This window comes from Giraffa tippelskirchi, chromosome 6 (genome assembly GCF_054371585.1).
Source record: "Giraffa tippelskirchi isolate mGirTip1 chromosome 6, T2T-mGirTip1v1.2.pri, whole genome shotgun sequence".
NCBI lineage: Eukaryota > Metazoa > Chordata > Mammalia > Artiodactyla > Giraffidae > Giraffa > Giraffa tippelskirchi.
Genome location: NC_137280.1, coordinates 88,446,529 through 88,473,330, shown reverse-complemented (window position 1 = coordinate 88,473,330; position 26,802 = coordinate 88,446,529). Strand labels below are relative to the sequence as shown.

Here is a 26,802-nt window from a genome sequence, read left to right as displayed (position 1 = left end):
GCAGAGAAGGGGCGGGAACCCGGAGCGCAAGGTGCGGAGGCGGCCGGGAGGGGTGGCTCCGCTTCCCGTCGCCGCTCTGGCGTTGGTCCCCGAGAGCGAGGCGGGCGGCGCGGCCGCGCTGGGCCGGGCAAGGCCGGGCCGGACTAGGGGGGCGCGGGAGTGCCATGCAGGGGGCCCCGGCCGCCCCCTTCCCACCGCGGCCGAAGCCGATGCTGCTGCTGCTTCTATTGTTGTTCAGCCGGACTCGGCCCCAGGGTGAGTTCTGGAGCGAGCTCGTGTCTCGTGCTCGGGAAAGCGCCGATCCTCCAGGGTGACCCTCACGTTTGCGGAATGAATGGCAGAGGTCCAGAAGCCACTTTGCTCTCCCCAGCCCCGGGGCCGGGGCCGGGCGATGCGAGGGGTTGGGGAATGGGCGGTAGCGAGGTGGGAACTTGAGGCCGGGGTTGGAGGCGGGGGTAGGGTAAGGGCTCTTGCTGGGGAGTTGGGGGGTAGTTAACAGGATGTGGCTGGTGGGAGGGGAGGAGTTATGCCCAAAGCTTGGGGAGCGGTTCCCAGCGCCCCCTTCCTGCTGCTCGCTTCAGTAAGGGACCCTGGATCTCCCTCCACAGTTGTCAGACGTTCCCAAGGCTAGGGGAACTGACCCCCTTCCTTGGGACCCTCCTGCCTCCCTCTCCAGGCAGCCTGGGGCCACTGCAGTGCTATGGAGTTGGACCCTTGGGGGACCTGAACTGCTCCTGGGAGCCTCTTGGGGACCTGGGAGCCCCCTCCATGCTGTATGTCCAGAGCCAGAAGTAGTGAGTACGATGGGGTAATTTGGGGACACTGAAGCCACTCAGGTTCTAGCCTTCTCAGAGGACCCATTCGTCCTGCCCACTCTCACCTCCCAGCCCTGCCCCACTCTCAAGCCCTTCAGTTCCAGATTCCCTCATTTCCTTGCTGTGTTACCATGAACCAGTCACTTCCCCTCTCTGAACCTCTGTTTCTTCCTCTATCAAATGTTGATAATAATGGAACCTGGTTCCCAGCGTTGCTTCTGAGAATTCAGTGAGTTTAGGCACTTGGGAAAGAGAAAATGCTCAATGATCAGAAGTTGTTTTTTATTGCTGTGTGACCTTAGACAAGTAGCTTAACCTCTCTGAGAATATGGAAAGATCATTTGCCCTGGTGCTGGGGATGCAACAGTGAAAGAGACACAGAAAGCCTCATGGAGCCCACAGTCTGAGGGGGTGACTGATATTGCTTCATGATGAATCACACTTGGAAACTCAAATTCATCTCAAATTTGGCTGTGAGAGGAGAGGAAAAGGAGCATTTGAAGATGGGAACTGGTATGGGAGGTTGGTTTGGTTTTTTTTAATGGTGGTAAAGTACACATAAAATTTACCCCCTTTTTTCTCAATCTTTTTCTTTTGGCTGTGCTGGACCTTCTTTGCAGCTCCAACTTTCTAGTTGCGGCTTGAAGGATTCTCACTCGTTGCGGCGCATGGGCTTTGCTGCCTCTAGGGCATGTGGGATCCCAGTTCTTTGGCCAGGAATCCATCCCGCATCCCCTGCTCTGACAGGCAGATTCTTAACCACTGGACCACCAGGGAAGTCCCCATAATCTTTTTAAAGTGTCCAGCTCAGTGGCATTAAGTATAGTCACACTGTTGTGTAGCCATCACCACCATCTATGTCCAGAAGGGTTTTAATTTGTAGAGAACTAGAAAGTAAGAGGGCTTCCAGGTGGCGCTGATGGTAAAGAACCCATGTGCCAATGCAGGAGATGTAAGAGACATGGGTTCGATCCCTGGGTTGGGGAGATCCCATGGAGGAGGGCATAGCGACCCACTCCAGTATTGTTTCACTCCAGTATTCTTGCCTGGAGGGTACCAGGAACAGAAGGGCCTGGCGGGCTGCAGTACATAGGGCTGCAAATCAACTTAGCATGCATGCTTGCACAAGGGAATAAGAGCAAGTCTCCTCTCTCTCTTTTTTTAATCGAAGAATAAACAGTCAATTTTATTGGGCTCACACTAGGAATCTTGAGTCTTGAGTCTGTGAATTTGTCAATTTTCTTTTCTGCCTGCTTCGGTAGCCTCGTGAGCTGCTGCTTTTTCCGATGTTGGATCTTGGCTTTCTCTTCTCTTCTTGTCCAGGATGGCCGTTACTGCCTGGTCCTTCCAGCCAACCTCATGAGCCAGGAGCCCTAGGTAGGCAAACTTCCGAGTAGGCTTCAGACGCACAACCTTGAGGGCAGCAGGAACCACCCTTGGCTTTTTCTTGGTACAGGGTGGTGCGATCCCATCAAACACCTCGAGGCACTCCAGAGCAGCCCAGCCTCGCTTGCCCTTTTGGGGCAGCATGTCTCACACTGTCCGCCAGAAGATGCGGCTGGGGGCTCGAAAGTGGTAGGGGTCACGGGAGGGGTTGGTGTTCATCCGCTTGTGGAGAAAGGCCAGGTACTTCAACTCATCTCTGTAGAAATTGCCAGAAATGTTGATGCCCTCACAGCGCACGACCACAACCTTCCAGCCCAGAAGCACCTGCTTGGCCACAATGGCTGCCAGGCGGTCCAGGAGATGGCCTTGGCCGTCGAGCACCAGGACCTGTCCCTCCGCCATCTTCAGCAGCCGCCTTGGAAAGCTTTTTTTTTTTTTTAATGAGGTGAAATTCGCATAATGTGAAATTAACCATTTGCAAGTGAACAGTTCTGTAGCTATCAGTACTTCACATGGTTGTGTAACCAGTGCCTCTATTTCATTCCAGAACATTTCTGTTACCCCCAAAAGGAAGTTTCATCTGTAACAGCAGTCAATCCCTGTCTCCTGACAACTACTGATCTACTTTCCATCCCTTTGATTTGCCTGTCCTGGACATTTCTCATAAATGGAATCATACCTTATGTGGTCTTTTATATCTATATACATTCACTTAGCATGTTTTTCAGGTTCATTGTGTTGTAGCGTGAACCAGAACTTCATTCCTTTTTTGTAGCTGAACAATATTCTACTGTAATGGATATACTGAGGTCATCTACTCATCTGTTGATGGACACTTGGGTTGTTTCCACCACTGAGCAATTGCAGTGGGTGATTGTGACTAGCACTACTGAGAATGTATGTGTGCAAGTTTTTGAGTCCTTCTTTTCAGTTCTTTGGGGGTATATGCCTAGGAGTAAAATTGCTGGGTCATATGGCAATTCTGTTTGACTTTTTGAGGAACCAACTGTTTTCTGCAACAGCTGCACCGTTTTGTGTTCCAACCAGCAATGTTAGAGGACCCCAATTTCTCCACATCTTTGCCAGCATATGTGTTTTTTTTTTTTTTTTTAATGAAGGCCTTGATTTGAACCTTTGAAATCCAATCCTTTGTGACACCCTCAACTCCTCTCTGTCTAACCCACATTTGATCCACCAGCAGGCCTTGCCAACATTATCTAGAATCTGGCACTCCTTACTTCCTGAGCATCCACCATGGCCCTGTCCCCATCATCGTGGGCCTGGATCCCACAGTCACCTCCTCCCAAGACTCAGGTTTCCATCCTCAGCCCCACAGTCTGTTCTCTACCATGGCATCCAGTGGGCACCTGTGAACTTCTGCATCAGAGCACTTCCCTCCCCTGCTCACAGCACTCCAGGGCTCCCTGCTCACTCACAGTAAAAGCCAGAATCCTTCCTGCTGTCATCTGAACAATCTGCTGTCACCTCCCTGTCCTCGCCTCCTCCCACCTCCACCTCACTCTTCCAGGATGGGAGCCTCCTCCTGTTTCTCAGAAAACACCAGGCACAGGGGCTCCCCTGGGGTCGTTGTTCAGTCACTAAGTCATGTCCAACTCTTTGCAACCCCATGGACCGTAGCCCGCCAGGCTCCTCTGTCCTTGGGATTCTCCAGGCAAGAATACTGGAGTGGGATGCCATGCCCTCCTCCAGAGGATCTGCTCAACCCAGGGATCAAACCTGCATCTCTTATGTCTCCTGCATTAGCAGGCAGGTTCTTTACCACTAGCGCCACCTGGGAAGCCCCACTGAGCCTGTGCTCTAGAGCAACTACTGAGCCCACACACCGCAGCTACCAAAGCCGGTGGCCCTAGAGCCCGTGCTCCACACTAAGAGAAGCCACGACAATGAGAAGCCCGCACACCGCAACTAGAGAGTAGCCCCCACTCGCTGCAACTAGAGAAAAGCCCATGTGCAGCAGCAAAGACCCAGCACAGCCAAAAATAAATAAAGAAAAGTATGCAAGAAAAAAAAGAAAAAGCACCAGGCACAGTTTGGCCTCGGGACCCTTGCCTTGGCTGCTGATCCTTCCTAAAATGCTCTTCATCTAGGAAGGTCCTTCACAAACTGTGCACCCACCTCCTTCAGGCCTTTCTTCGCATGTCTCACCAGAGAGCTTTCCTGACCACCTGTACTAAACTAGCATTGTCACTCTTCATCTCAGCTCACCTCTTCTTCCTCATCCCGCTTGATCTTTTTTTTTTTTTTTTAATTATTTCTGTATTTTGGGCCTCCCTGGGAGGCTTGTGGGATCTTAGTTCCCCTATCAGGGATTGAACCCCATGCCCCCTGCAATGGAAATGTGGGTCCTAACCACTGGACAGCCAGGGAACTCCCTTGACTGTTTTTTATATTGCTTATACCACCGTCAATTATATATGTACACGTGTTTCATCTGCCTCCTCCACTGAAACACCAGCTCTGGAGAGTGGATCCTTGCCTGCTTTGGTCATAGTCCTATTCTCAGCTTCTACAGCAGGGCCTGGCACAAAAATATGTATTTGCTGACTGAATAGTTGTTTTTGTTGTTGTTCAGTCACTAAGATGTGTTCGACTCTTGTTGACCCCATGGATGCCAGACTCCTCTGTCCTCCACTACCTCCTGGAGTTTGCTCAGATTCATGTCCATTGAGTCGGTGATGCTATCTAACCATCTCATCCTCTGCTGCCCTCTCCTTCTCTTGCCCTCAGTTTTTCCCAGCATCAGGGTCTTTTCCAATGAGTTGGCTCTTTGCATCAGGTGGCCAAAATATCGTGGCTTCAGCTTTAGCACCAGTCCTTCCAATGGATATTCAGGGTTGATTTCCTTTAGGATTAACTGGTTTGATCTCTTTGCTGTCCAGAGGACTCTGAGGAGTCTTCTTCACCACCACAATATGAAAGGATCAATTCTTTGGCACTCCATCTTCTTTATGGTCCAACACTCACAGCCGTACATGTTAATACAGGAAAAACCATAGCTTTGACTCTAGGGACCTTTGTCATCAAAGTGATGTCTGCTTTTTTTTTTTTTTTTCTGTAGATTTCAGCATTTTTTTCAGCTGTTTTTCTTTCTTTTTTTTTTTTATTTTATAAATTTATTTATTTTAGTTGGGGGCTAATTACTTTACAATATTGTTGATGTCTGCTTTTTAAACACTGTCTAGGTTTGTCATACCTGTCATTCTTTCCTTCCAAAAAGCAAGCATCTTTTAATTTCATGGCTGCAGTCACTGCAGTGATTTTGGAGCCCAAGAAAATATAGAAGTAAATGTGGATATATATAATAGGTGCTCAATAAATAAAATAACCAATGCTTATATAACATGTATTGTGCCCCTGATGCTTGCTATTCTTTTCTTTAATGTTTTAATTTGGTTGCATGGGGTCTTAGTTGTGGCACGAGAGCTCAGTAGTTGCTGCGTTCGGGCTTAGTTGCTCCACAGCGCTTGGCATCTTAGTTCCCCAACCAGGGATGGAACCTGCATCCCCTGCATTGCAAGGTGGATTTTTAATCATTGGACCAGAGGAAGGGCTTCCCAGGTGGCTCAGTGGTAAAGAATCCACCTGCCAATGCAGAAGACACAGGAGACTCAGGTTTGATCCCTGGCTCGGGAAGTTCTTCTGGAGGAGGAAATGGCAACCCACTCCAGTCTTCTTGCTCGGAAAATCCCATGGACAGAACAGCCTGGCGGACTGCAGCCCGTGGGGTTCCAAAGAGTCAGACAGGACTGAGCGACTGAGCACAGATGCGTGGACCATCAGGGAAGTCCTGCTTGCTGTTCTAAATGCATTTCATATCTCATCTCATTGATTTCCCTCCCCTATTCAGCCCTTTTCGCAGGCACTTTTATCACCCTCATTTTGTAGGTCAAGAAACTACAGAGAAGTTAAGTTGCTTGCTCAAGGTCACACAGTTCTTAAGCAGAACTAGGACTTGAACCCAGGCAGAGCAGATGTTATCATTATGACTCGGGGCCCAGCCTGTTGTCTACCACCTCTATTTCCTCATCTCTCCTCGCAGCCATTCCAACAGAACCTGGACCGTGGCGGTGCCCACCGGACAGAACTGGGTGACCGTCCCCCGGGAACACCTCACCACGTCTGACAAACTCCTTGTCTGGGTGGCCAAGGCCGGCCAGCCTCTCTGGCCCCCAGTCTTCGTGAACCTCGAAACCCGACGTAATGGGCGGGAGCGTGGGGATGCGCTGTGTGTGGGGTGGGTGGTCCTGGAGGCCCCTGCTCAATGCATTTCCCCTTCCTCAGTGAAGCCAGATGCCCCCTACCTGTACCCTGACGTGGACTTCTCAGAAGATGACCCCCTGGAGGCCATTGTCCAGTGGGCCCCTCCTGTGTGGCCACCCCATAAGGTCTTGGTCTGCCAGTTTTACTACCGAAGGTGCCAGATGCCCTGGGTGCTGGTGAGTGTTAGGGACCCTTTTCCCCCACCCTACTCTGGTGGGGCTTGGGGCATCATTCCCAAATCAGAGATCTAGCCCAGAACTCGTTCCTCACCTGCCCCTGGAGTCTGTCCACATCCCTCACAAAAGGTCTGTACGTGCATCTTGTTTAGCTAAAAAATGTACTGCCACCAAGATAATCTATAAATTCCATGCAGTCCCACTTGGAATTTTTTTTTTCTTTTTTGGCCATGCCATGCATTTGCAGGATCTTAGTTCCCTGACCAGTGATTGAACCCCGGCCCTCGGCAGTGAAGGCATGGAGTCCTAACCATTGGACAGCCGGGGAATTAATTCCCTTCACTTGGAATTCTTGAGAAACTCAGTAAACTTCCTCAAACACTTTCATTTAATGAACTGTTGTTGTTTAATCACTAAGTTGTATCCAACTCTTTTCGACTCCATGGACTGCAGCACCCCAGGTTTCCCTGTCCTTCACTATCACCCGGAGTTTGCTTAGACTCATGTCCATTGACTCGATGATGCCATCCAACAATCTCATCCTCTGTCATTCCCTTCTCCTCCTGCCTTCAATCTTTCCCAGCGTCAGGGTCTTTTCCAGTGAGTTGGCTCTTCACATCAGATGGCCCAAGTATTGGAGCTTCAGCATCAGTCCTTGCAGTGGGTATTCAGGGTTGATTTCCTTTAGGATTGACTGGTTTGATCTCCTTGCTGTCTCCTCAAATAGCTTACATGAACTTTAAAGTAAGAGGTTAATAGCAGGGGACTTCCCTGGTGGTCCAATGGCTAAGAGTCCATGCTCCTGATGCAGGGTTCAATCTCTGGGCAGGGAATTAGATCCCACATGTTGCAACTAAGACACAGTGCAGCCAAATAAATAAACACTAAAAAAAAAAGGTTTATAGCAGATACTACTTAGCACCTACTGTGTGCCACACACTTTTGGAGGCTCTTTATCAAATCCTTACAAGAACTCTTTGAGGTAGATGTGTTTTGTGCCTACCCATTTTACAGATGAGGAACAGAGCCTGGTTTTCAATAAACAGTTGAAAGTGTTAATAATAAAGGTAGCTCATATTTCCAAGCACCAGTCATGCATCAGGTCCCAAGCTAAGCAATCTGCATGGATGATCTTAATGAGGACTGTACTCCTGACTTCCCTATATATAGATTATTGTATGATCTCTGTTTCATAGTTGGGGAAACTGAATCTCAGAGAGGTTAAGCAACATTCCCAAGCTCACACACAGCAAAAAAAAAAAAAAAAAGGACAAAAGCTCCAGAGCAATGAGACCCCAGGAGTTGGGGAGCCTGCCCAAACACTTTAAGAGCACAACCCCAAAGTTGCATGTATCTTTCATCTCATATCTCATTGGTCAAAATGTAGTCACATGGTCTCACCTGATTGCAAGGGAGACTGGGAAATGTGGTCTTTATTCTTGATACACATGGTCTTGAGATTCTCAGGGTTTCCAAAAGAAGAAGCTGAGAATGGGTACTGGGGATAACCAACTATCTCAATCATGGCTTGGGATGCAAAACACCACAATGTAGAGTAGACTTGTTTTCATTGTGAATATTCGTGCAATTCAGAACAGTGCTAAGATTCAGACACTGAAATCCTACTGCCTGGGTGTGAATCTCAGCTGTAGTACTCACCAGCTCTGTGACCTTGGGTATGTCACTTTCCCTCTCTTGACCTTAGTTTTTCTCATCTGTAAAATGAGAAGAATAATAGAATTACCCACCTACTGCTATGCCTGGCACAAAGGATAATCAAATTGTCTCTTTTTGCCAGGGATTGTCCCAATTTTAAAACTGAAAGCCCCGTGTCCTGAGAACTCACTCTGTCTCCCAGGCAAAGCAAGACAGTACTGGTCATCCTATTGACATCTAAGGGCTTCCCAGCTGGCTCAGTGGTAAAGAATGTGCATGTAATACAGGAGATGTGAGAAACATGGTTTCTATCCCTGGGTCAGGAAGATTCCCTGGAGAAGGGCATGGCAACCCACTCCAGTATTCTTGCCAGAAAAATCCCATGGACAGAGGAACCTGGTGGGCTACAGTCCAGGGGATCCCAAAGGGTCGGACAGGACTGAAGTGACTGAGCACACACATTGACATATAAAAGGTCAACTTTCAATTCAGCCTTCAGCCTCATCACTCACATATCACTCCCCCAGCTGGAACCGGAAGTGAAGTCCATACCTCTGACCCCTATTGAGATCCAGGACCTGGAACTGGCCACTGGCTACGAGATGTTCGGCCGCTGCCAAGTGGACAAAGAGGAGGATCTGTGGGGCGAGTGGAGCCCCATTCTACCCTTCCAGACACCACCCTCTGGTGAGGATCTCTGGGCTTCCCATCTTCTCTCCTGGAAGTCTGGCCATCACGCCATTCCCATTTGTCTCTCCTTTTTCCATCCTCACCAGCTCCAAAAGATGTGTGGATCACGGGGAACATCTGTGGGGCACCGGGTGGACAGGAACCCCTGCTTCTGTGGAAGGTGAGTTGTGAAGACACATTTCTCTGCTCATGTCAGGAAACCCTGGGTAACAATGATGCAGGGTCTTACTTGGTGGTCCAGCGGTTAGGACTCCGAGCTTTCACTCCCAAGGTCGTGGGTTCAATCCCTGGTCAGGGAACTAAGATCCCACAAGCTGCCCGCTGCTGCAAAACCAATAACACCCCCAAACAAAACAACAATGATGTAAACAAAACAGAGGCTACTATGCTGCCCTCTTGAGGCTGCTTCAGGGAGGGGATCATCAGGGAGGTCCTGGCATGGTGCTGGGCTCAGAGCAAGACTCCACCAGTGTTGACTGAAAGTAGGGGATCTGAGCTGAGACTTGAAGACGGGTACGAGTGTTCCAGGCAGGGGGGGACGTTGGGTGGAAAGATTTAGAATCAATACAAGGCTCAGCTCCACAAAGTATAGCCGGGTATGCTAAGGGCTTTGATGCTAGTATCAAAAGGGCATTGTAAGGACATCTCTCATGGTCCAGGGGCTAAGAATCTGCCTTTCAATGCAGGGGACACGTGTTCAGTCCCTGGGCTGGGAAGGCCCCACATGCCCTGGGCAACAAAGCCCAGGTGCCACAACTACTGAAGCCCTCACACCCTTGATCCTGTGCTCCACAATAAGAGAAGCCACCACAGTGAGGAACCCGAGCACTGCAACTAGCAAGTAGTCCCCGCTCGCAGCAACTAGAAAAAGCCAGGGTCCAGGAACAAAGATCCAGAACAGCCAAAAATAAAATAAATAAACAAATAATTTTAAAAGGTGGAGGGGGGGCATTGTAGGGATTTCCTGGTGGTCCACTGGTTAAGACTCTGAGCTCCCAATGCAAGGCACCTGGGTTTGATCCCTGGTCAGGGAACTAGATCCTGTATGGTAAAAGACCCCACTTACTGCAATGAAAACTGAAGATTCCGTGTGCCTCAACTAAGACCTGGTGCAGCCAAATAAATAAATATTAAAAAAAAAACACAAACAAAAACAGGGCTTGTGAGATGACAGACATGAATGAAACAGTTCTCACTGACTCAAGTCTGTTGAGCACCTAGTCAATTCCATGCATTGCAAGGCCCTGACTCACAGTAAACATAGCAAAAAACCAGATAACAGGGCTCTTACTTTCTTGGGCCACACGATCTAATAATATCACTAACTTTAACCATGCATAATATTTACAGAGCTCTTATTGTGTGCCAGGTCCTCGCCTACACACTTACTTATATTGACAAACTGTACAGATGAAAAAATAAGACGTAGAGAGATTGCCCCAAACCATACAACTGGTACATGGCAGAGCTGATGTTTATTGGCTTTCAAAGCATAATTCACAGTTTCAATACCTTTATTTTATTTATTTAATTTTTTTTACACTTTTTTTGGCCATGCTCCAGGGCCTGTGGGGGTCTTAGTTCCCTGACCAAGGATCAAACCTGTGCTCCTTGAATTGGAAACATGGAGTCTTAATCATTGGACCACCAGCGAAGTCCCTCAGTGCCTCTGTTGTATGACACATACCTTGTAATGCCCCTTTACTATACTGAAATGAAATACATAGCTCAGGGCTTCCCTGGTGGCTCAGTGGTAAAGAATCTGCCTGCCAATGCAGGAGAAACGGATTCAGTCCCCCATCTGGGAAGATCCCACATGCAACTGAGCAACTGAGCAACTAAGCCTGTGTGCCACAACTATTTAGCCTGTACTCTAGAGCCCGGGAGCCACAGCTGAGCCCATGTGCTGCAACTACTGAAGCCTGTGTGCCTAGAGCCTGTGCTCCACAACAAGAGAAGCCACCACAATGAGAAACCCATGCACCACAACTAGTAGCCCCCACTTTCTGCAACTAGAGAAAAGCCCGTGAGGCAACAAAGTTCCGTTACAGCCCCAAATAAATAATACAGAAATAAAATTATAAAACAGAAATATAGTTCTTATAACCCATATATATATATACACATTTTAAAATGTATAAATACAGTGTATTGTGTTGTAACATATAGTGTACAGTGTATTGTAACATTCAGTAGAAAATAAAGGGGAAATAAGGCTACTACATAATGCCAAAATATTCAGTTCACCAGTATGACATGAGTACTAAATCTGTATCTACCTGAGAGGGTTGTGTTAGTCTCTTAGTGGTGTCCAACTCTTTGCGGGCCCATGGACTGTAGCCTGCCAGGCTTCTCTGTCCATGGAATCCTCCAGGCAAGAATACTGGGACGGGTTGCCGTGCCCTCCTCTGTGGAATCTTCTCACCCAAGGATCGAACCTGGGTCTCCTGCATTGCAGGCAGATTCTTTACCGTCTGAGCCACCAGAGAAGCTCCATGTACCTCATAACATAGCTTTAAAATACATCAAGTAAAAATTGACAGACCTACAAGGAGGACTCTATGAATTCACAACCATTGTGGGAGATTTTAACATACTCCTCTAAGTAATTCCATAACACGCAGATGGAAAACAAGTCAAAATCTAGAAGATCTGAACATGTGAGGAAACATCTGAACATGCATTCTTTCCATACCAAACAGGACATTTACCAGAGTCGTCCACATGCCAGGCTATTGAGCCAGCTTCCAAGGACTTCAAAGGGATGAGACAATGTAAGACACGTTGAGAAATTCTCTGATCAGAACACAGATTGCACTGGAAATTGATAATCACAACTGCCTGGAAAGTCCCTATATGTTCAGAATATTTTAACATTCAGTGAATATTAAAACCAGGTCCCCAAAGGTTTTGTATTTATACATCAAATGGTGTTTGGTCTTAGGATCAGCTAAAATTGTTAGGTTTTTTTTATCTACAGAAGTTTCCAGTTGGGATGACATTCTAAAGACACAAGGGAGGTGGGACAACTTTTTGTTTCTAGGAGAGGGTAGTGTCCCTGGTTCTTGCACCTCAAATACCAATCATTGAGGCAACTAGATATTCTCACAAGTTTCCCCAAAGGAGTCTGAAGGGTACCATCCTCTTTGCTACATATAACCACTCCTCTATACAACAGTGGGAATTTTGCAGTCCCTAAGAACCACACAGGACAGAATGGGGTAAGGTGAACGAGGCAGGGTTATATAAGTGCATGGCCAGATTTTGTCTTTACTTAAAATATTTTTTTAGGAATCACTTTGTTTTCTCTTGTTTTTTAAAAATTTATTTTTGGCTGCACTAGTCTTTGTTGATGCCTGTGGGCTGGGTCTAGTTGCAGAGAGCAGGGGCTACTCTCTAGTTGTGGTGCATGAGCTCCTCACTGCAGTGGCTTCTCTTCTGGTGCTGCAGAGGCTATAGACATATCGGCTTGAGTAGTTGCAGCTCGTGAGCTCGGTAGTTGGCAGCTTGCTAGCTCTAGGGTGAGCAGGCTTCAGTAGTTCCGGCCCATGGGTTTAGTTGCTTCGCAGCATGTGGAATTATCCCGGACTAGGAATCGAATCCATGTTCCCCCTGTTGGCAGGCAGATTCTTATTCACTGCACTACCAGGGAAGTCCCTTACTTAAAATCTTGATTGTTTGTTTGTCATGTTTTTTTTTTTGCCTTAATTTTGATTGATTAAAATACTGTGTTGCAACAAGCTCCTACTGTAGAACAGAGAACTATATTCAATATCCCATGATAAACCATAATGGAAAAGAGTATGAAAAATAATGTGTATATATATATGTGTGTGTGTCACTTCGCTTACAGCAGCAATTAACACAGCTTCATAAATCAACTATACTTCAGTAAAAATAAATTTTAAAAATATTGCATTAAAATATAATTTATCTTGATTGGATTTTTGGTATCCTTTCTTGTTTTGACCCTAGTTCTGGCTCACAAGCTGTATTCTCATCTCACTTCTGCCGTTGAGCCTCTCTGAGACTTGGTTTCCTCACCTGTACTGTGAAACCAGGGCTTCCTTGGTGACTCAGTGGTAAAGAATCCACCTGCCAGTGCAGGAGAGGCAGGTTCGATCCCTGGGTCAGGAGGATTGCCCTGGAGAAGGAAATGGCAACCCACTCCAGTATTCTTGCCTGGAAAAATCCCATGGACAGAGGAAACTGGCAGGCTACACTCCATGGGGTCACAAAAGAATGGGACATGACTTCGTGACTAAACAACAGTGAAACCAACAAAAATGTTTCACTGATGCGTTTATCCAGTGACCTCACTGAGCTGCACAGTATGTGCCTGATAAGGAGAGAGATTCACCCCTTCTTCCTCTCATCCTTCAGGCTTCAGGGTTCTGCGTGCAGGTGACCTACAGAGTCTGGATCCAGCTTAAAGATCAGGAGGTGATCCAGGAGGAGACCCCCTGCTGCAACTTCTCCATCCCCACCCAAGCGGAGTGGGTGGGGGTGTCTGCCGTCAATGGCACAAGCTGGGAGCCTCCTACCAACCTCTCTTTGACCTGCTTGGGTAAGAGGCTCTGAACTTCCTTTGTGAGATGCCCTGGAGGCTCAAGTGGAGACTTCCCAAGTAGACAGCTGAGATTTCTCCTCCCCATCCTCTAGGTCCAGACTTTGCCCCCCATGGTGTGGTGGTCAGGAGCATCTCTGAAAACACAGAGCTGCTGGTGACCTGGCAACAGGGGCCTGGGGAGCTGCAGGAGCATGTGGTGGACTGGACTCGAGACGGCGACCCCTTGGAGGACCTCAGCTGGGTCCGGCTTCCTCCTGGGAACCTCAGTGCAGTGTTGCCAGGTGAGGCCGAAGGGCACCTGAGTTCCTATTTAAGCTGTTGGAGAACAGAGGAGAGGCTGGATTTGCAGAAGAGTATTCAAGTATTGTTAATTCATGCAAGAGATACTCTTTGACTACCCACTGTGTGCCAAGCCCTGTTCTAGACACTGGTTCACAATGATGGGCTTCCCTGGTGGCTCAGCAGTAAATAGTAGGCCTGCAATGCAGGAGATGCAGGTTCAATCCCCAGGTTGGGACGATCCTCTGGAGAAGGAAATGGCTACCCACTCCAGTATTCTTGCCTGGGAAATCCCCTGGGCAGAGGAGCCTGGAGAGCTACAGTCCGTGGGGTCACAAGAGTTGGACACGACTTAGCAAATGAACGACAACAAACACAGTGATGGCAGCCGATGTGTATTGGCCTTTCCATCAGCATGAAATCATTCCATCTTCCTTATATACAAAGCAGGTTTCTGCTATTATGAAGATAAAGAAAAAGGCTCAGGGAAGTTAAGCAACTCCCCTGAAGCCATACAGCAAGTATGTGGTGGAACCAGGATTTGAACCACATAGTCAGGTTCCTAAAGCCAAACCCTGAACTATCACTGTACTCTCCTCTCAACAGCATGCCTACCCACATCCCCACCAACATCTCCATCCTCATCTTGTAGGGCAGGCAACCAGTGGAACAAAAACCAAATACCTCTGTAATGCAATTTGTTGTTTAGTTGCTAAGTCGTGTCTGACTCTTTGTGACCCCATGGACTGTAGTCTGCCAGGCTCCTCTGTCCACGGGATTTTCCAGGCCAGAATACTGGAGTGGGTTGCCATTTCCTTCTCTAGGGGATCTTCCTGACGCAGGGGTAGAACTTGCATCTCCTGCATTGCAGGAGGGTTCTTTACCGCTGAGCCACCAGGGAAACCCCTGTAATGTAGTTGGGGCAAAGTAAATCAGGGTCAGGGGGAGGAAGGGAGATATTTATTTTAGGGAAAAAAAAGAAAAAGTCTCTCTGGGAAAGTGGCATTTAAATTAAGACCTGAAGGATCCATGAGGATGTCTAAGGGAAAAACAAGAGGAAGCAAATGGTGCAAAGGCTCTGAGGCAGAAATGTGCCTTATATGTTAGAGTGACAGTGGGGGGGCCAGTGTGGCTGGAGTAGAATGAGCAAAGGGGAAAGTGGGAGGAGGTGAGGGCAGGGAGGGGACAGGGGAGAATGTGCAAAGCCTTGTGGCTCATGGAGAAGACTTTGATTTTGTCTGTCAGTGAGGTGGGAGCCACACAGGCCTCTAAGCAGAGGAAGGGTGTGTCCTGACTCAGGTGCTCACAGGTGCCCACTGGCTGCTGTGGGAGGAACAGACTGGGAGGGTGAGGGCTGGACCTGAGAAATCCAGAAGGGACTGTAGAAGGGACTGTGGGCTTCCCTGGTGGCTTAGACAGTGAAGAATCTGCCTGCAGGGCAGGAGACCTGGGTTTCGTCTCTGGGTCTGGAAGACTCCCTGGAGAAGGTAATGCCTACCCACTCCAGTATTCTACCCTGGTGAATTCCGTGGACAGAGAAGCCTGGTGGGTTACAGTCCATGGGGTTGCAAAGAGTTGGACACCACTGAGGGAGTAACAATTTCACTTTCAGAAAGGACTGTATCTGCTCCTTCTTGGAGGGAACAAAGGAAGGGAGAGAAGCAGGCAGGTTCTTGTTGGGGAGTCTTACAGCAGAATTGGGGAGGGCCCATTTGGATTTGTTGCACCTGACATGCTCATCCAAGTGGGATTGTCCATGGGACTGTCAGATACTCAAATCTCAAATCTAGCAATAAGTTCTAGGCTGAGATTTAACACTGGGGAGTCTGTCCTTGGTGTAAAGAATTTGGGATAGCCTGAGAAGGTGTCAAGTGACGGATTTAGGATAAAGTCCCAAGACTATAAGTATATATGGACAGAAGAAGAGGAGCCCCAGTTTTGGAAAGTTCCCAGTTGAGGAAGGCTATATGGCACCACAAGTTTTGGGAAGGGATTTTAGGAGCCTTATTTACTGTGATGGATGATGTCAGGGCCCCAGTCAGAGCCCAGAGTTTATCTCCCAGTCTCTGGCACCTGCATTCCTGGCCTGAGGGCTTTTTCTGGTCTGCAGCATCTTGCCTGCCTAGACAGCTGAAGTGCCCGGGAATCAAGGCCCCTCAGATGCAGCTCTTCACCAATGACTGATAATGGTCGATGGATAAATACCCCAACTCCCTCCCTCCTTAGGTGGGATGGAGCTCAAGATTGTCAGCTCTTCTGCCACCCAGACGTCACCAATGGAACTGAGCCTTGGTTGGTCATATTGGGAACTTGTTCTCTAACACACAGTTTCCTGGGTGTCTTTCCTTCCTTTCTTCATTTCGCCACTGCCCTATGGGTGTTTTCTATGGTTACCTCCCAGATAAATTACTTTTTCTCAAAACCCTTGTAGCAGGGTGTCCCTCTGGAGACACAAAAGAAGATTCCTTACAAAATAAGAAATGAGTTGGGGAGGGGAGCCGACTCTAACTGGTCTTTGCTCCTGCCCTACTCAGTGGGTTTCAAGGAAGGGGTCCCTTACCGAATCACGGTGACAGCGGTCTCTCCTTGGGGCTTGGCCCCTGCCCCCTCCGTCTGGAAGTTCAGAGAGGAACTAGGTAAGTGGTGGGCCTGGAGGCTGGCGGGTTCTGAAATCCTGGCAGAACTTGACCCACTGACTTTCTCTCACCAGTACCGTTATCGGGGCCAGTGGTTTGGCGAATCCAGGATGCCCCCTCAGGGATCCCTGCTGTAGCGTGGGGAGAGGTCCCAAGACACCAACTTCGGGGCCATCTCACCCACTACACCCTGTGTACACAAAGTGGAACCAGGCCTTCTGTCTGCAAGAATGGTGAGCTCCACTGCCTCTGCTCCCAGCCCCCATAAGACCCATCCATCAGTCTACCCCTCCCCTTGCCCCCAGATGGGACCTTTTGGCTCCCTCTCAGCCCCTACGAGAACACCTGATATCATGGGTTCCCTAGCGGATAATAACCCTGGTGGCTATCAGGGTAATAGACTGTCATGTGGCCATTTAAAGTGAAGAGTCTGATCTATATTTATTGCCATTGAAAGATGCCTGTCATATTTTATTAAGCGAAAAAAGATAAAAGGATTATAAAACTTTGTGGGATGGTTCCACTTTTATACAATAAACCCAGCACTGGGCAAAGCAGAGACACAACTATGAAAAGAAATTCCTCCACAGCATCAATAGGGATTTTAGAATTACGTATGATTTTTGTTTCTTTTTTATACCTTTGGATGTAGGCTAAATTTTTACTCTGAGCACAAATTCCTTTTAAAAGTACCTTTCTTATTTTCGGCTACTCTGGGCCCTCGTTGCTGCTTGCTAGCTTTCTGCCATTGCGGCAGTTTACAGGCTTCTCATCACAGTGGCTCCTTTTGTTGTGGAGCACAGGCTCTAAGGTGCTCAGGCTTCAGTCGTTGTGGCACATGGACTTAGTTGCTCTGCAGCATGTGGGATCTTCCTGGATCAGGGATCAAACCTGTGTCCCCTGCATTGGCAGGCAGATTCTTAACCACTGGACCACCAGGGAAGTCCCTACATTATCTTTGTTACCCTTTCCCCCACAGTCACATTGAGATATAGTTGACAAACACACTGTGGATGTTTAAGGTGTACATTGTCATGGTTTGACTTACAAATACTGTGAAATGATTCCCAATATAAATTTCGTTAACATCCATCATCTCACACAGATACAATAAAAAGTAGAAAAAGTAATAAAAATTCAAAATATTCTTTTCTTCTGATTACGAAAGTTGTCTGTTCTTGTTTTAAAAACTGACACACTGGGGCTTCCCTAGTGGCTCAGTGGTGAAGAATCCACCTGCCAATGCAGGAGACAAGGGTTCGATCCCTGATCCGGGAAGATCCCACATGCCTCGGAGGAACTAAGTCTGTGTGCCACAACTACTGGGCCCACGTGCTGCAGCTACTGAAGCCCGAGCACCTGGAGCCCATGCTCCACAACAAGAGAAGCCACCACAAAGAGAAGTCTGTGCTCCACAGTTAGAGAGTAGCCCCTATGCTCGCCACAACTAGAGAAAACCCGCTCAGCAACAGAGACCCAGCACAGCCCCAAATAAAGAAATGAAATTATTTAAAAAACTGACACATTAAAGAAGTATATATACTTAAATATGTCAGCATTCTCATCACTTCAGTGATACTGATCGTGCAGCTTCCATATTTTGTCCTGTGTACGTTAACACAAAGATGGGAGTTGTGTTTTTTTGTGTTGTTTTGAGCTGTGTTGTTTGAAAATTTTTAAATTTACTGTAGAAAATTTCAAGGGAAAGTAGGAAACATAGTGTAGCAAACCCTTGTGTACCCACCATCCAGTTTCAGTAGTTAACTGCATTTAATCATTCTTGTTTCAGTGTATCCCCCACACTTTTTACCTAGTGTGTCTTTGGTGTCATTTCACCCTTAAATAATTCGGTACTTTTGCTTTTGTCTCTAACTGATAAAGCCTGTTTTTTTAAAACATAGTTACTTTGCCATGACTGCACTTTGCACAAGTACATAGATATCATTGGGTTAAAAATCATATATATTTATGTATTGTTCAGTTGCTGAATTATGTCTGATTCTTTGCGACCCCATAGACTGCAGCATGCCAGGCTCCCCTGTCCTTCATATCTCCCAGAGTTTGCTCAGATTCATGTCTGTTGAGTGGGTGATGCCATCTAACCATCTCATCCTCTGCACCCCTTTCTCCTTTTGTGTGTACATGTACCTATGATTGTTATTATTAAAAGAGAACCATGTTATAGGCCCCTAAAGCTTATGACCGATGTTTTGCAGCTTTCTTTTTCTACTCGATGTTTTAGCTTGGATATCTTTATATGGCATATTCAGCTGGAAAGCACACAAAAACAGGGAATTCCCTGGCGGTCCAGTGGTAAGGACTTTAGAGAAGAATTTGGGGGGCCCATTTGTATTTGTTGCACCTGACATGCTCATCCAAGTGGGATTGTCCATGAGATGGTCAGATACTCAAGTTTCAGATGTAGCAATAAGTTCTAGGCTGAGATTTAACACTGCAATCTGTCCTTGGTGTAAAGAACTTGGAAACAGCCTGAGAAGGGCGTCGAGTGAGAGATTAAGGATGGAGTCCCAAGACCATAAGTATATAGAGACAAAAGAAGCAGAGCCCCAATTCTGGAAAATTCCCAGTTGGGGAGGGCTCTATGGCACCACAGATTTTGATAAGGGATTTCAGGAGCCTTATTTACTGTGATGGGTGGCATCAGGGCCCCACTCAGAGCCTAGAGTTTATCTCCCAGTCACTGGCACCTGGATTCCTGGCCTGAGGGCTTTTTCTGGTCTGAAGCATCTTGCCTGCCTAGACAGCTGAAGTGCTGGGGAATCAAGGCCCCTCAGATGCAGCCCTTTATCAATGACTGATAATAGTTGATGGACAGGTGGTTAGGACTCTTACAGCTGAAGGTCTAGGTTCAATTCCTGGTCTGGGTTCAATCCCTGGTAGGGGAACGAAAATCCCACAACTATAAGGCACTGTCAAAGAAGTAAACAAAAACAGTTCTGGGAGGTGCAGATGTCTTCTCCCGATCTGAAGCAAATTTCCCTTCACTGGATCCTGTGCATTCTGAGGGTATGATATTCATGCATTCTTTTATTTATTCCAATATACACTTGACCCTTGAACAACACAGGTTTGAACTATGCAGGTCTCGTTATACATGACTTTTTTCCATAGTAAATTTTAACAGTATTATCTATGGTTGGTTGAATCTGCTGATGTGGAACTAGGAATTACAGAGTGTGTGTTAGTTGCTCAATTGTGTCTGACTGTGATCCCATGGACTGTAGCCCATCAGTCTTCTCTGTCCATGGAATTCTCCAGGGAAGAATACTGGAGTGGGTAGCTATTCCCTTCTCCAGGGGATCTTCCCCACCCAGAGATCAAACCCAGGTCTCCTGCATTGCAGGCAGATTCTTTACCGTCTGAGCCACCAGGGAAGCCCCTATTGAGGAACCACAGATAAGGAGGGCATCCCTGGTAACTCAGTGGTAAAGAACCCGCCTGCCAGTGCAAGGGATGCAGGAGGTTCGAGTTCAAGCTGTGGGTTGGGAAGACCCCCCTGGAGGAGGAAATGGCTACCCACTCCGGTATTCTTGCCTGGAGAATTCCATGGACAGAGGAACCAGGTGGGCTACAGTCCATGGGGTCACGAAGACGCAGACTTGACTGAGCAGCAGCAGCAGCAGCACAGATAAGGAGGGCAGACTATAAATTATACTGTACTTGGATTTTTAACAGAGTTAAGAGTCGACACCCATAACCCCTGCCTTGTTCAAAGGTCAACTGTATATCATTTTTTAGTGCTTTCTATGTGCCAGGCACTGACTAGAGTTGGACACAACTCTGGGAATATGGCCCTCCTGGCCCTAACTTTCTCATGGGGGACATGCAGGCATAGATAAAGTAAATACTATCTATGCAGTGTGTCAAGGTAAGTGTGTGATGGTAAGTGCTGGGTAGAGGAATAAAGCAAGGGAGATGAATGGAGAAGCAAGTGCTGTTTTAATTGGTTGGAGGGGTGCAGTCAGGAAAGTTCTCACTGAATAGGTGACCTGTGAGCAAAGAGCTGAAGGAGGTGAGGAGGGAAACATGTGGATATCTGGGAGAGTGTTGCAGACAGCATGGCACGTGCAAAGATCCTGAGGCAGGACTTGACTACCTCCCTCACCTCTCTGGGTATGTCCTTCAGTGACTGGCAACACCCGAACCATCACCCTGCCTGACCTTCACTGGGGTCCCTGCAAGCTGTGGATGACTGCCTCCACCATCGCAGGACAGGGCCCACCTGGTCCAAGCCTCCAGTTTCACCTGCCAGGTAGGGGTCTGGGGTGGGACTGCTATGGGAGGGGGCTCTGTTCCACTGGAGGGGTGTTACACAATCCTTACTGAACTTCATTGGGTAGACAACCTTTTGACTTGGGGATGTTGATGATGGATTTTGATGCTGCTAAATACTGCTGTGGATTAACAGGCAATGTGTGTCTTTGACCCTTTCACCCATCCCTGACCTTGACCTTCTCAGAAGTCCCACTCCCACTCTGAGACTCCCCTTTCCAATTCATGCGTGCATGCTCAGTCACTGAGTCGTGTCTGACTCTTAGTGACCCCATGGACGTAGCCCATTAGGCTCCTCTGTCCATGGGATTCCCCAGCAAGAATACTGGAGTGGGTTATCATTTCCTTCCCCAGGGGATCTTCCCGACCTAGGGATCGAAACCGAATCTTCTGCATCTCCTGCATTGGCAGGCAGATTCTTTACCACTGGGCCACCTGAGAAGCCCTCACCCATTCATGAGCTCTGCCCATTTATCCACTTCCTTACCTATTCCCTGTCTCACCCATGAGCCTTACCTGAGCCCTCGCAGCCTTCTTGGTGTCCAGATGTTCTTCTGCCCCTCCCCGTTGCCCTCTAGATAACACCCTGAATTGGAAAGTTCTGTCAGTTGTCTTTCTCCTGTGGGGTTTGCTCCTGACTGGCTGTGGTGTGAGCCTGGCCACCTGCGGAAGGTGAGGCTGTCAGACACACGAGTCTCTGCCCAGGTGGGGAGGGCAGCTGGGCATCGCTGAGCTTGGCGGGGAAGGAGGGGGCAGAGGAGTGGGGGCTGCAGGGATAAGGGGATGATGCTTCAGAGCTCTGTGACATTCCTGGACCTTGCCACCTGGGCATGGGTATCTAGCTACCTGGATTCACTGCCCTGACTCTTAACCTGCCTGCCAGGTGTGTCCACCTGCAGCACAAGGTACTACCCCACTGGATCTGGGAGAAGATTCCTGACCCTGCCAATAGCAATTTCAGCCTGCCGCACATGAAGGTGGGTGAAAAGCCTGGCTTCTTGGGGCCCCCTAGGGTATTGGGGAAAGCTGGGACAGTGGGGAATAGTTGAAAACTAGGATAGGGGGGTACAAGGGGAAGGGGCTTCCCAGGATTTAGTGGTAAAGAATCCACTAAATGCAGGAGACGTGGGTTTGATCCCTGGGTCGGGAAGATCCCTGGAGGAGGGCATGGCAACCCACTCCAGTATTCTTGCCTGGAGAATCCCATGGACAGAGGAGCCTGGCAGTCCATAGGGTCGCAGAGTCGGACACAACTGAAGCAACTTAGCATGCACACTCACATGTACAAGGGGAACAATCTCGGCCTCTTCTCTCCCCAGGAGGTGCCCCAGGCCCAGCCCCCTGGCGACTCACCCATCCTAGAAGTGGAGGAAATAGAGCAGGTTCCAGTTAAGGAGCCTCCCCAGCTCTTGGCGCCACTGGACTCTGGGTATGAGAAACACTTCCTGCCCACACCTGAGGAGCTGGGCCTTCTGGGCCCCACTGCAGGCTCCAGGTTACAGCCTGAACCGACCTCAGGAGGGGAGAAGGGAGCTCCTTTGACAGATGAAGACATAGAGGCTCAGAGCTGAGTCACTTGCCTGAGGACACCCAGCCAAGGAAGACCTGAGGCTAAAGGACCCCTACAGAGAAGGGCCTGGCCCTACAGGGAAAATGTGGATGGATGAGGGAGCAAAAGAAAAATATATGATATCCAGAGTGGCAGCTACTCCCCAGATCTGTCCTGCTGGTATAAACAGAACTGTAGTTGGATGCACTCCCAGCCTTCCTTGCAGCTAGGTGTAACCATGGACTGCGTTCTCACCGGTGAAACATAAGCAGAGGTGACATGTGCCAATGCTGGGTCTGGGTGGGGTCTTTTCCACATTCCCTTCCCTTTCCCATGAGCTGGAGCATTGATGTGCCCTGTGACACAGCTTTGGCCACACACATGGTGAAGGCAGCACAAGAAACAGAAAAAAAACAGTTTCCAAGTGATCCCACAGAAGTGTCCAAAGAAACAAATTTTTTTCTGTTTTGATAGCTACTGTAGCTTGAGATCTTTTTGTTACAGCAGCCACATCTATAACTCTCACTGACTCAATCTTTGCTTTTAGCAGAGTCAAGCCCTCCACTTCCCACCGGGAGACGGTGAAGTGGTTCTGGGCCAACAATACACACACTCATACTGTCTGAATGCTTAACATTTTATTTTCAAGTATAAAAGGCTTTGTCACAGAAGAGGGCCAGGTCACAGGCAGCGGGTGAGGGGTCCGGAAGCCCAAGTGGAGGTGGATGTGTAGACCAACTGGCTCCCAGGTGCCATGGTCAGTCCCTTGGTGCCCCGTCTGCGCCTGGGACTGCCTGCTGGATGCCAAGAGGCCGAGGTAGCTGTGAGAGGAGCTGGGAGTAGGGTGGAGGGCATGGGCTTACATAACCGCACAACACTGGCACGTCTTCTGCTTAGGGCCGCTTGCCTCTTCACCTTCAGGAGGGGCAGATGGCTCCGGCTGCCGGGCAGGCGCATAGGTGGGCACGGGGCGGGCACTGGGGTTGGCCCTGGGCCCCTCCATCTGCAGCAGTGGCTCGCACTCAGCAGGCCGATCCTGAGCTGACGTCTCTGCCAGGAGTGGGGTGGCATCTCCAGTGGGGTCCTGGCCCTCAGCAGGAGTTTGGGGCTTCACTGCTTCCACTTCTGCTTCTGGGGAGTCTTCCTGCTTCTCCTGGGGCTGCTGTCCTTCATCCTCTGGCCTTGGCGCCTCCTTGGCTTCTGGGGGAGCCCCTGCCTCACTCACTTCCTCTGCCTGACATCCCTTTTCTTCTTCTGACTCTCTCTGCTCTTCCTCGACCCCCTGAGTCTTCTCTGTCTGCAATGGCTCTTCACCTTCCGTTCTCTCTACCTTCAGTGAGTCCTCATCTTCGTTTTTCTCTACTTCTGATGGCTCCTCACCTCCGGTTCTCTCTACCTTCTGTGATTTCTCGTCTTCTGTTTTCTCTGCCTCCAAGGGCTCTTCATCTCCCATTCTCTCTGCCCTCTGTGATTTCTCATCTCCTTTTTCCTTTTCCTCCAATGGCTTCTCGCCTCCTATTCTCTCTGCCGTCATTGACTCCTCCCCTTCTTTCCTCTCTGCTACCAATGGTTCTAGGATTGCCTCTAGCTTTTCCTCACCTCCTTTCTGCTCTACTCCTAATGGCTTCTCATCTCTTCCCCTCTCTGCCCCTGGAGGTCCCTCAACTTTTCTTCTTTCTGCCGACAACGGTTCGTCACCTCCTCCCATCTCCGTTTCCACGTGTTCCCCACCTCTTCTCTCTGGCTCCAAGGAGTCCTGGCTTCCTTTCCTCTCTACCGCCAGGGACATCTCTGCTCCTTCTGGCTCCGTGCCTGCCTTTCCCTCACTGCCTCTCTTCTCTGCACCTTCAGGTCCCTCCGCCCGCCTCCTCTCCACCTCCCACGTTTCCTCCTCGCCTCTGCCCTCCACCCCCAGTGGACTCTCATCCCCTTCCCCCCTTCCCAGTGCCTTTGGCCCTTCCAACCCCTCCACCTCCAGCTCCTCCCATTCCTCACTGAGGGTCACCCTCTCCACCCAAATGAAGGACCCCTCTTCTCCTCCAAAGACCCCCTGTCCATCACCATCAGGGCTGCTCCTAGGGGCACCTTCTCCAGGAGCCGCTCCCCGCGATCCCTCCCAGGGCCCCAGAGAGCTGGTCTGGATGGCCTCTGGGCCCCTGCTTGCTTCCCCCATGGTCTTCAAGTCACTGCCCTCTGTGCCCCCCACCCCCTCCCAGACCACCTCCACGATGGCCCTGTCTTCCTTGACCCACGACGGGAGCTCTGGATGACTGGCTTCCTGTCTGTCCCCGATGGCTTCCAACACCATCTCCTCCACCTTAGCCTCCTGCTCCAGGCCTGTGGCCCCGATGGCACAGTCCTCCGTGGCCCTCAGCCCCTCCCACAACACCTTCACCATGCCTCCCCCTTTGGCCTCATTTACTGGCCCCTCAGGTGCTACCACCCCCTGACTCGGCTCCTGCTCCAGAGGGGGGCTGGATCCAGGGCAGGGGCCATTGGCTTCTGAGGAGGTCCCTGCTGCCCCAGGGACCCGCCTCGGGGCTGCTGGAAGCCCGGCAGCCTCAGTTCTGGGCTCGGAGGGGGACTCCAGGTATGCGCCCACCGGTCCGGCTGGTAAGGAGGCTCTCTTGTTTAGATCGGGCTGGCCTGGGGAAGTCAGGGAAGAGGAGAGATGGGGCAACAGAGTGAGATTCAGGCCCTTCCTCTTGCGACCCCCAGACCTCAAAACACCCACCTGCAGGACCTGACTCCACGTTGGGCTGGGAGAGAGGATGGTGACCCTGCAGGGATGGCAGAAACAAGGTCAGGGCAGCCCACATCTTGCTTCCAGCCTCCCGCATGCCAACACCCCTACCCCGCTCAAACACCCTTGATGGCTCCCTGTTACTTCAGGACCAAATCATGAGTCTTCCTCACCTGTCTTATCTCCCTCTGCTCCACTGCCTTGCACATAGTACGTACCCAGTCAATCCTGTGTCCATGCAGCCACTCCCTCTATTGGGGATCTACTCTGCCAGCTACTGAGGTTACTTAAGGGACATGCATGCGTGCTCAGTTGTGTCTGACTCTTTGCGACCCCATGAACTGTAGCCCGCCAGGCTCCTCTGCCCATGGAATTTTCCAGGCAAGAGTATGAGATCGGGTTGCCATTTCCTACTCCAGGAGATCTTCCTGACCCAGGGATCAAACTCACATCTCCTGCACCAGCAGGCAGATTCTTTACAACTGAGTTGCCTGGGAAATCCCACTTAAGGGAAACTTAAGACTTTTGCTATTAGAACTTAAATTCCAGTGGGAGGAAGCAGGTAATAAACATAAAATACAAATCTATAATTCAGGAAGTAAGAAGGGCTATGATGGCAGGGGAAGAGGATAAGGGGCTAGGAAATGCCTGGGAGGTGATGGGGTGCCTCTTGTAGGTATAAAATGAAGGAGGGGGACTTCCCTGGTGGTCCAGTGGCTAAGACCCCATGCTCCCAACGCAGGGGCACGGGTTCGACCCCTGGTCAGGGAACTAGACCCCACATGCTGCAACTAAGATCTGATGCAGCCAAATAAATAAATATTAAAAAAAAAAAAGATGCAGGAGGGCCTCTTGGAGGTGGTGACATTGAACAAAGGCCTGAAATGTGAGAAGAGCCAGCGTTGAGTCAAGAGGTGGGAAAGGGCATTCCAGGAAGAGGGGAAAGGCAAGTGCAAAGCCCTGGGGCTATAATGAATTAGGCGAGTTCAAGGGATAGAAAAGGGTCAGGGTGGCTGGAGTGGAGTGAGGAAGGGATGGAGGGAAAGATGAGCTCAGGGAGGGGAGCTGGGGACCTGGCCATGCAGGCCACCTTCACCAAACCCCACAGATCTCCTCATAGGTCTCAATCCTACCCTCCTCTGTCCAAAGATCTCTCCCCTTCTGTCCTGAGACAGGCACCTGGGAGCCAAAGTAAGGCATCAAGGAGAGGTGGGGGCTGTGGAAAACCCACAGCTTACTGTGGCCAGGTGCATCAGTTACTGGATCTATGGATACTGGATTATGTTACTGGATCTATGGACTTCAAGGACAACCCAGAGAGCCAGATTTTAATGTGAAGTCGTCTTGGTTTTCAAACACCCATATGTTGTACGGCATGTGGATTATATCTTAATACAGGCATTACCAAAACAAAATCCCAAACCCCTCAAGTCATGGAGATGCCTCAGATCATTAGAGCATCTCATGGAGACCCTTTTCCCATTTTGGGGGCTGAATTCTGAGAACAATCCCCACATTTTCTCTTCTTTTTTTTTTTTGGCCAAACTGTGCGGCTTGTGGGATCATTTTAGTAATCCCAACTACGGATTGAACCCAGGCCACTATAGTGAAAGCACTGAGTCCTAACCGCCTAACTGCCAGGGAATTCCCAGCCCCAGCCCCCCAGCCCCCCAGCCCCCCATCCCCCCATCCCCAACCCCGCCCCACAACATTTTCTGACTGCTTTCC

General features: G+C 49.4%; 2 protein-coding genes and 1 pseudogene across 11 annotated transcripts in view; 1 reads left to right on the top strand and 2 right to left on the bottom strand.

Moving 5' to 3' along the window:
* IL27RA (interleukin 27 receptor subunit alpha) overlaps positions 1 to 26,802 on the top strand; it is a 27,357-nt gene continuing 555 nt past the window's right edge. The window contains exons 1-14 of one of the 5 annotated variants that reach the window (XM_081501386.1): positions 1 to 255; positions 677 to 794; positions 6,262 to 6,419; positions 6,504 to 6,658; positions 8,842 to 9,001; positions 9,091 to 9,164; positions 13,388 to 13,571; positions 13,667 to 13,855; positions 16,388 to 16,489; positions 16,564 to 16,722; positions 20,637 to 20,762; positions 21,361 to 21,454; positions 21,666 to 21,759; positions 22,102 to 22,802. In XM_081501386.1, the coding sequence (XP_081357512.1) occupies positions 165 to 255; positions 677 to 794; positions 6,262 to 6,419; positions 6,504 to 6,658; positions 8,842 to 9,001; positions 9,091 to 9,164; positions 13,388 to 13,571; positions 13,667 to 13,855; positions 16,388 to 16,489; positions 16,564 to 16,722; positions 20,637 to 20,762; positions 21,361 to 21,454; positions 21,666 to 21,759; positions 22,102 to 22,353 (1,956 nt within the window). In that variant the 5' untranslated portion in view covers positions 1 to 164 and the 3' untranslated portion in view covers positions 22,354 to 22,802. Of the gene's footprint in view, positions 256 to 676; positions 795 to 6,261; positions 6,420 to 6,503; positions 6,659 to 8,841; positions 9,002 to 9,090; positions 9,165 to 13,387; positions 13,572 to 13,666; positions 13,856 to 16,387; positions 16,490 to 16,563; positions 16,723 to 20,636; positions 21,099 to 21,360; positions 21,455 to 21,665; positions 21,760 to 22,101; positions 22,803 to 26,802 lie in introns of those variants that run through there. The other 4 variants (XM_081501389.1, XM_081501387.1, XM_081501390.1 and 1 more) reach the window with 4 other exon arrangements.
* LOC145509325 (large ribosomal subunit protein uL13 pseudogene) lies at positions 1,153 to 2,603 on the bottom strand (annotated as a pseudogene).
* Positions 22,955 to 26,802, bottom strand: part of PALM3 (paralemmin 3) — a 16,357-nt gene continuing 12,509 nt past the window's right edge. For 4 of the 6 annotated variants that reach the window (XM_081501381.1, XM_081501384.1, XM_081501383.1 and 1 more), the window contains 2 exons: positions 25,066 to 25,111; positions 22,955 to 24,977 (listed from right to left, as the gene is read on the bottom strand). In XM_081501381.1, the coding sequence (XP_081357507.1) occupies positions 23,191 to 24,977; positions 25,066 to 25,111 (1,833 nt within the window). In that variant the 3' untranslated portion in view covers positions 22,955 to 23,190. The remainder of the gene's footprint in view (positions 24,978 to 25,065; positions 25,112 to 26,802) is intronic. The other 2 variants (XM_081501385.1, XM_081501382.1) reach the window with 2 other exon arrangements.